This window comes from Monoraphidium neglectum, assembly GCF_000611645.1.
Source record: "Monoraphidium neglectum strain SAG 48.87 unplaced genomic scaffold scaffold02560, whole genome shotgun sequence".
NCBI classification, from domain to species: Eukaryota; Viridiplantae; Chlorophyta; class Chlorophyceae; order Sphaeropleales; family Selenastraceae; genus Monoraphidium; species Monoraphidium neglectum.
The window spans coordinates 1-8,768 of NW_014011068.1; the positions used below are offsets into that span (position 1 = coordinate 1).

The window sequence follows — 8,768 nt, forward strand, 5'->3', positions numbered from 1 at the left end:
GGCGGGTGTGGTGGGGGATAAAGTTAAGGGGAAGGGTGCACGGATGAGGGCCAGCTGTGGGCGAGGCGGGTTGCTGGGAGGGTTGGGTAGGCGGTTGGGGGAACTGGGGCCCAGGGGCGTGCCTGGATGCGACGGGGGTCGCCGTCATAGGGGCGCGCGCATGCGCTGTGCTCGGGGGGCCCGGACCAGGTGCAGTGAGCCGCCGCGGAGCTGCAGCGGCGCGCGCCACTCAACCCCCAGGACCCTGCAAGAGGTCCCGCAACCCAGACGACGGCTGCAAACGATTGACACGATGCCGTAGCCCCCACCCTCCCTCCCCTAACAGGTCGTTCCCAACCCCGCAAGCGGGGAGGAGTAAGACGAACGGCTGCACGGTCTTCCGCCCGCCCGTTCAAGCGTAAGGGCGCCCCCTCACGTTTTCCAGCAGCACCCAGGGCACGGGGCGGTGGTCTGCCGCGGCGCGCTCCAGCAGGCGGAACACGTGGCGCACCAGTCCGGTGGACTGGGTTGGGTGGAGCGGGTTGTCAAGCAATGGTGGGCGTGCGGACAGTATATGTGAGTGGCGGGAAGAGAGAGGTGCTCTGGGGTTCACGCTGCCAACCAAGCGGCATGACCTTGCAAGCGCCCAGCTGCCCCAAGGACAGAGGCCAGTCACGCGGTGGCGCTGCCGCCCGGTGTACTGAACCATGGTGCCTGTGGCCGGCTGCAGGCTACTCACCGGGCCGTCGAGGCCGCGCCTGAGGCCGGCCCTCGACACATCGATGCAGGGGAAGCCGGCGGCCAGCATCTCAGTCTCCTGCAAGGCGGGGCAGGGGCGGATGCACTAAGTTATTGCACCCAGTGCCGACGCGGCGCAAGAGCTTGCGGGGTCAATGATGCGGATAGCAGATGCGGACACCACTGGCTGCCTTTCTGCGCCAGAGCAATGGCCAGTGAGCGGGTTTAGATACTGGCAGGCAGGCGGCGCGGCGCGGCGGGGGCTGGCGCACCGGCGGCAGGGAGGAGAGGGCGACGATGTCTGGGGCCAGCAGCGTCCCTGGGAAGGCGGTCTTGAGGACCTGGTTGCATGGCGCGCAGTGCACGCATGGGGGTGAACGGGGCGTGCTGACGGACGCATGGAAGCATGCATGGAGGGCTGCATGCGCCTGCAGCCTATACTGGGAGCGCGATTGGTCTCATGCGGGGCGATGGGCGGGCGGCAGGGGGCCAAGGGTACCGCGAGCAGGGACACGCGGACACGTGTTGACTGGAGCCGCAGCGGCCGCAGTGCACCTGCTGCGCCCCCGGGTCGTTTTCGCACTGCAGAATGATCTCATGGCCGGCCTGCGTGGTGACATCGGGGCATTGCATGTGCCAGGGGCTTGTGCATCAGCCGGGTGTACCCCAGCCGGCGACACAGGTTCAGTCGCTCAGTCGCTTCGCACATGTGCAGGGGCTACGGCCTGGCGTGTGTGTGGCCTACAGCGCTGACTTCCGTCGAATTCAGGCACAATGGACTTCTCACCTGGTGCAGCCCATAGTCCAGGCCCCCGCATCCTGAAAACAGGGAGACGACCTTCATCGCGGTGGGCCCAGGTCGCGTGAGAGAGGGTAAGCACGCCCTATGTGGAGCTAGATGACAGTCTCCGACTTGTGACGGGCTGACGCGGCGGTCTAATCAGCCATTCATGATCTGGATCTAGCTTGGGCACTCCTGAGCGGCAGTGCCTCTACAGCCAATATGTGTGTGCACATGTACACCGAACGCCCGTTGCGATACCTGCTGGCGCTTTGGCGTGGTCCGTGGCAGAGGCAATGCACCACGACAGGCGTCACCCAAGTGCCGCCTTCGAGCCACATCATCCAAGTGCCCCACAACGGTGTGCGTTGGCAGGGTGAGCTGCATGTTGGGAGCACACTGCAGTTGCAAATTCATGTGTATGGTCGCACCATACAATGAGGCCAGGATGGTCTCTACCTGCAACAATGTCAGAACTGGAGAATCTTCACTCTGCCACTTGCGACAACGCGAACAGTGCATGCTTCGGTCATGAACAAAGGCATGATACTGTGCCAAGCAGACGCCACTGTGCGCTGCCGCAGGTATGGCATCGATATCTGCATCACAATTGAGCAGCCGACACTCCAAGCCCCTCTGCAGTTTCACTCAGTCACCATTTGCACGACGCTGTCACTGCTCCGCTGCAGCAGCATAGGTTACGGGCTACTGTACAGATGCGCATCCTTATGGAGGGCACTCATCATGTATACAGCCAAACCTCGCAAGCCGACCGTATGCTGCGCCCAAGATCATTCCAAAGACCAGCGCGGATCAACGGTCGTCGATATCTATTAGCAAAACATCACCAGAAGCCCGTGCGGATGACGAGCGCATCTAGCAGTGGTCCTGCAGCCAGCATGAGCTTGGCAGGCGCAACCACACCGACTGCTCCAGCAGCAGCGCATGGCGACCAGAGTGCTGCCAGGGATCCCTATGTGCTAGGGCTCACAGGGAGCATCGGCATGGGTAAGGTACTAACATTTCCATCTTCAGGGCGCAGCTGCTTGCATGCTGCATGCGGCCTCTGCCGTCTGTGTGTGGGATGTTTACACCCTCGGCAAACTCACACGTGGCTGCATGCACTTGCCCGTAACCTGCTATCGCCAACACGCAGGCAAGTCCACCGTTTCCAAAATTTTTGCAGACCGCGGCATCCCTGTCATTGACGCGGACGCTATAGTGCACCGCCTCTACTCCAGAGGCGGCGCCGCAGTAGCGCCCGTCGGCGCCGCCTTCCCTTCCGCCGTCGTCGACGGCGCCGTCAGCCGGCCTGACCTCAGCAAGTGCGTCGTGGGGGATGAGGAAGCCATGCGGAAGTTGGAGGGGATTGTGCACCCGCTGGTGGAGGCGGAGCGCGTAGCGCAAATGCGGCAGGCAGCAGGCGTGGGGGCGCGACTCCTTGTCCTCGGTGACTGGGTCAATTATGTACAGACAGATGGGAGGTAGTGGCTTCGCTTTTGTTGGCTATTTTGTTGCTTACAGTCCACCAGGGTGCTTTTTGGCCAGAAACAACAGCGGCTGTGGCAGCAGCCGGTGCTGGTTAGTGGATTCCGCACACTGTGAGATTGGCAGCTAGCCCACTCGTGGCTGGCTGCCACAGGTCGGCCTGGCGCCTCCCAGCATGCATTAAGGGTGGTGCTGCACGCCCTTGTCACCTGATTACACTACCCTCACCCTTTGCCATGATGGCTCTGCGAGCCGCCTGGCCAGCTATCTGCACCTTGGAGGGCTGGGCTGGGCAGTGCATACATCCCTCCAGTCTTACGCGCGCCACAGTATCATCAAACAAGCAATCAAGCGCTTTGGCCTTGGCCCCAAAATCTCATGGCCATTAATTGCAAACCGCCATGCTCATGACATTCCATTCCTCTGCACACCCCTCGCCGCCTTCCCAGACATACCCTTACTGTATGAAACCAAAGGGGAGTCTGCCTGCGACGGCGTGGCGGTTGTCAGCGCACCAGCAATTACGCAGCGTGCACGCGTGCTGGCGCGGCCGGGGATGAGCGAGGAGAAGCTTGATGCCATTCTCAAGCGACAGGTGCGCGCAGCCAGGATGTTGCCTTGTGCAACCTGGCTTAGTTGTGTGTGGGCGACGAATGCGGTCACCAGCTCCTTTGCCAAATCCGTTTATGTATGCACCACGCATGTATGCTCGCGTACGTGCACACCTGCATGTGCAAACCCGCACACAAGTCAATTATGCTGACACACGCTTTCTCTCTCTCACACACACACACACACATATTCACACACACATACACACACACAAACACACACGCACACACACCCCTACCGCACACAATGACCAATACCCACGAACTTCATGACATCTATGACCACCGCAACCCTGGTGGCAGGTTCCTGATGAGCAGAAGCGGCTGAGGGCTGACTTTGTGATCGATACCGGCTGCAGCATAGAGGAGACGGCCGCTGCTGTGGGGCGGCTGATAGACCAGGTTCTGGCGGCGCACACCGCAGGCAGCGGCGGCAGTGCGTATGCGCGCGCTCTTCAGGCGGCTGCCGCCCAGGAAGTGGCTTCTGATGCAGCTGGGGTCGCCGCGACGGCGGAAGCCCCAACCTGACTTGCCTGGAGCGCGTTTCGCAGCAGTTCGTGGTTTGCAGCTGTTGATTTCTGTGTTCTTTCCACAGTCTACAATCCACAGTCTTCTGTGCTGTTGTCGCTCATCCTGGTTTCTTTCTTGTGCACCGCATTCCTTTTGGTTCTATTCCAAGCACCTTTCTGATCGACTGACTGCCAATCATTGTGCCCAGTGTTGATTGCTTTGCGGCCCAGCTGTTGCTCATTGACTATGCAATTGCTGAGGTAGCTGGCACAATGCCATTCATGCAGCTTGCGCCATTGGCCAGGTTTGCGACTGATGTAACAATCTTCTGTCACCAAGGTCCACATGGCCAACGTTGATTTAAACGTAGCAATACCAGCGGGCAAGAATGGTTGTAGGTGTGTGCATGCCTCTTGGCCCAACACAGAGCCAAACCAAACCTGCATGCAGCACCAGGTGTATCGGTGATGTCGACAATCAGGGCGCAGTACTTATGACAACTTCTGCCTTGTGGCATCTCTGGCATATTTGCCATACGAAGTGATGATACCTTTATAAACATTACTATGATCATATGCAGTGCGCATGCAACAACGGGCGCCTCGCTGATCAACTTGGCGGATCTTGCCGGGAAACACGACACGGCCCAGGTCCAGGCCGGCATACATACATCAGGAATTGCGCTGAATAGGAGAAACTCAATCATTACCATCTTGTGTGCATCGAGTCTGCGAAGCTGCTCCACGTAGGTGAGGCTGTCGGCACGCGGGATGGTCCCATGTGAGCAGAAGCAATCAAGCATGTGACCTCTGAACATCGTTAAATAGATCAGACTTGAAATATTGAGATTGCAGCAGCGCGAGACGCCGGTCTGTCCGAAACGTAACAGGCAAAGCATCCACCCTTTCTGCCGTGACCTGCACACAGTTCTGCAGCAGGCCCAAGCGCACCAGCGCGGTGAGGTGGGGCATCATATGGCTGCAATCAACCCATCAAGCTGCAAGACCGCACAGCAACATGCACGCCACGTGCCAGCCCTGGCGCTGGGCATCCTCATGGGCGCGTCCATTGTGCTGCTGGTGGACGACGGCCGCATGGCGGTCTCGACGCGGCAGCGCCTGCTGCCACGGTCAATCCTCAGATTCGATGATGCACAGGACGATTCAGACGCGTCACAAAGCAGCTGGCAAAGTATGCCAGACAGCAGCAGCAGCAGCAGCAGCAGCAGCAGCAGTAGCAGCAGCAGCAGTAGCAGCAGCGGCAGCGGCAGCGGCAGCGGCAGCAGCAGCAGCAGCAGCAGCAGCCGCAGTAGCAGCAGGGAAACCTGGCACGCGGGCAGCCAGACGCCACATGCGCAGAGCAAGGCTCTCCTTTGTGGCCAGCCCCAGCGAGCCTGCACGTTTGCGCAAGCAAACCAGCAGCTCCTGTGCAACGGTTCCTTCCCGCAGATGATCACCTGGGCCAGCAGCAACGAGACGAGCGCTGTCGGGGAGGTGTGGAAGCTTGACAGCAGCTGTGCCGACGGCTCAGGGGCGTGCCTGTTTGCGGACGACCCCCCTCCAGCCCGAGAAATCGTTGCGCTGGGCGATTCTCAGGCGGTCAGGGTGATGCGCGCCATGCTGCGACTGCTGGGCAGGCTGCCCGGCGTTGAGTGCACTGTCGCAACCGAGGAGGCGGCCCTCAACGCCGCCTACTACAACGTCTCCGACGCGCAGTTTGGCCGGCAGGATTGCAATGGCTGCACCAGCTTCCGGTCTGTTTGCCAGGGCCCGAGCGGCAGGCGCGTCGTCATCGAGTTCCTTCGCATGGAGTTTGTGCTGGACTCTGAGCTTGCTGCGCCGATGCGCATACACTGGGACAACAATTGCGACTTCACCCAGTCGCCCCCATGCAAGTGGTTCTGGAACAGCCAGCAATTTCTGTTTGAAGGGTACCTGAAGCAGCGGCGTCTGCCGCCGGATCACATACACGTTTTCCAGAACATGCACGACTGCTCGCGCCGCTCGCCGGCCGATTTTCGGCGCGACCTGTCGTGGTTCCTCGACGTGCTCGACACAAACCTGCACCCCGGCACCAATGTGTATTTTTGGGAGGCGCCGCACCCGACTGGCTCGAAGCAGCCCGACCAGTGGCGCAACGTCACCTCCCCCGCCTGCATGCGCCGCATGAACGACGCCGTGAAGCGGGCCGTCGCGCCGTTTCTGGAGCGCACGGCGGCCGCGGCCGCGAACGCCTCCGCCAGGGAGCAGGCCTGGTGGTACGCGACGTTTGACCTGTTTGGCCCCACAGGGGGCCGGCCGGACCTGAGTGAGGACGGCGTGCACATGCGAGGAGACTGGTACGAGACCCTGGCGCGCGCGCTGGTCGCGGGGACGTGCGGCAGCGGCCCCGGGTGGCGCGGCAGCCGCGGCGGCTCGCAGGAAAGCGGCGACGCAACACGCTTGGCGCGGAGGGCGTAGCGCACTTGTTTGGAAAATGATTCTTTGCCTGCGTGCGTGGGACACTCCAGGCCAACGGCAGTTGTGCGGGTTTCAGGGGTTGACCCCTGACCAACTAGACCCCAGATGCCTAGAATCATTTGAGTGCACCCTGATATACGGCTGCTGGCGCGTAGCCTGTATGTCTGATTACATGCATAAACTGTGAATCAATTACGCCTGCGACAACAACTGGCCAGATGCCGTCTGACCTGTGAATCGTTTGACCGTGAAACACGGGTAACAATGCAACGCCAATGCAAGCAAGTTGGGTATGGCCAGGTGCCGGTAACGAGTCTTCAGCTGCAAACCCCATCACAGTGAGCCATCCCTGTCAGCAGCCTCAATCGTGTCCAGCCACCCCTTGAACCGCCCCAAAAAACGGTTGCGGTCCGCCACGTGCGCCAGCGCCGCCGCGCGCGCTGCCGCCGCGGCCGCCGCGTACCGCCCCACCGCGCCCGGGCCCTTGAGCAGCGCCGCCAGCGCCCCCGCCCAGGCCTCGACCACGGAGGCCGGCTGCTCGGTGTACGCCCGATCCCGCCAGCTCGCGCACGGCCAGCCGCCGCTGCTGCCGCCACCGCCCTCCGCCACAGGCAGCGCCATCGGCGAGACGGGCAGGGCGGCAGCGGCCCCCAGCCCGGCCTCTGGCAGGCCCCCCAGGTCGCTGGTGATGACGGGCAGCCCCCTCAGCATGGCATCCACCACCACCATGCCAAACGCCTCCTGCCACACGCTGGGCACTACCACAGCCCACGCGCCGGCCAGCAGCGCGGAGACGCCGTCCTGGGGCGGCGCGATTTGGACGTTGTGCGGCCCGAGGACGGACACCTGGGCGGCGATCTGGTCGTCCGAGGTTACGGCGAGGAAGCGGAAGTGGGGCAGGCGGCGGGCGAGGGCGAAGAACAGGTCTGAGCCCTTCTCCCTTTTTTTGGGGGGGGGGCGGGGAAGCGGCATTTGAGTGCGTGAGAGCTGGTGAGTAAGCGCGCATGCGTTCGTGTGTGCGCATTTGCATGGACGTGTGTCTCCATGCATCAGCCGTTCGCATTTGCGGTTGGTCCTCATGCCTCGCGCTTGCGGTGGCCGGCAGGGCGCCTGGTTTCGTTCATCAAGTTCCTGCTCAAGCGGCTGCCAGCCTGAGCGCAAATCAGCAGCCCAGCCCCCCCTGCTCCCCTGGCCGTCCAAAAAAGCCATGCTATCCCTCAACTCTACCCCGACCGCCAGCTTGCCTGTTAAGCTTCAGCATGACTACAAGCGGCGCCTCATCCTTTTCAGAACCGCCAAAGTGGCCACTGCCAGTAGCATCGCCACTGCCTGGCCCCTCAACTGCTGCCACTTCGCCCTGGTACTCAACTTGCTGCTGCCCCCCACGCCCCTGTTGCTGCTGTTGCTGCTGTTGCCGCTGCTGTTGCTGCTCTTGCCGCCGCCGCGCTTGCTGCGCCATCAGCCCCACGACTCGCGCCCCGACGTCCTCAAACGGCTGCGCCCCATACGCGCCCCACGCCGCGTACGGCACGACGCACGCGCGCGCCGCCGCCAGCGCGCCCGCCGCAGCCTCCGGGGATTCAGTCAGGTACCGAGCCACAAACTCGGACGGGCAGACCACCCCTCCAATGCGCGACCACGCCTCCAGGAGGCTAGGCGCCCGCGGCGCCGTGCCATGCGACCCAAACGGCAGGAAGTGCACGTTCTGCACTGCCACCAGCACGCGGCGCCCCCAGCGCGCGGCGAGCGCCTCCAGCAGCGACGCGGCCGCGTCCGTGCCGGGCGCGGGGCGCTGCGACGCGTCCGCGTCCACCACCACCCAGAAGTCACCGGTGCCGCCGCCGCCCCCGGCAAGCGCAGCCTCGCCCTCCCCTATCAGCCGCTGCAGCACGAGGCCAGGGTATGCCGCCTGTGCACAGCCGCCGCCGCTGCCTCCGCCATAGCCTGCCCCAGCACCGCCAAACACGCCGCCGTAGCTGCCGCCGACGCCGCCGCCGGCTCCAAAGCTGACGGCGGCCATGCCTGCCTGCAGCAGCGCCCCCGCGCTGACGTCAGCGTCCTTGAGGGCCGCATGGTGGGTGACGCCGCCCTCCCGCCAGGTGACGACGCCCTCTGTGGCGTGGCTGTAGCTGACGCGGGAGAAGTAGCCGCCCTGTTTGTGATGTGAATAGGAGCGGGGTTGGTCCGTATGGGTTGAGGGGC

The 8,768-nt window shown here is 62.8% G+C and overlaps 3 protein-coding genes across 3 annotated transcripts; 1 reads left to right on the forward strand and 2 right to left on the reverse strand.

Annotated features, from left to right (window-relative positions):
* Nucleotides 1-391: 391 nt before the first annotated feature.
* On the reverse strand, nucleotides 392-1,561 carry MNEG_11022 (DNA (cytosine-5-)-methyltransferase; the record flags this gene model as incomplete). The annotated part of the gene is made up of 5 exons (XM_014040504.1): nucleotides 392-502; nucleotides 719-796; nucleotides 990-1,058; nucleotides 1,273-1,323; nucleotides 1,505-1,561. 5 exons carry the CDS (start codon nucleotides 1,559-1,561, stop codon nucleotides 392-394), a joined length of 366 nt encoding a protein of 121 aa, XP_013895958.1.
* Nucleotides 1,562-5,714: 4,153 nt separating this feature from the next.
* MNEG_11023 (hypothetical protein) lies at nucleotides 5,715-6,566 on the forward strand (the record flags this gene model as incomplete). The annotated part of the gene is made up of 1 exon (XM_014040505.1): nucleotides 5,715-6,566. One exon carries the CDS (start codon nucleotides 5,715-5,717, stop codon nucleotides 6,564-6,566), a length of 852 nt encoding a protein of 283 aa, XP_013895959.1.
* Nucleotides 6,567-6,899: 333 nt separating this feature from the next.
* Nucleotides 6,900-8,718, reverse strand: MNEG_11024 (hypothetical protein; the record flags this gene model as incomplete). The annotated part of the gene is made up of 2 exons (XM_014040506.1): nucleotides 6,900-7,506; nucleotides 7,931-8,718. Coding segments are annotated over 2 exons (1,395 nt in total), but the record flags the coding sequence as incomplete, so codon positions are not given.
* Nucleotides 8,719-8,768: the final 50 nt, after the last annotated feature.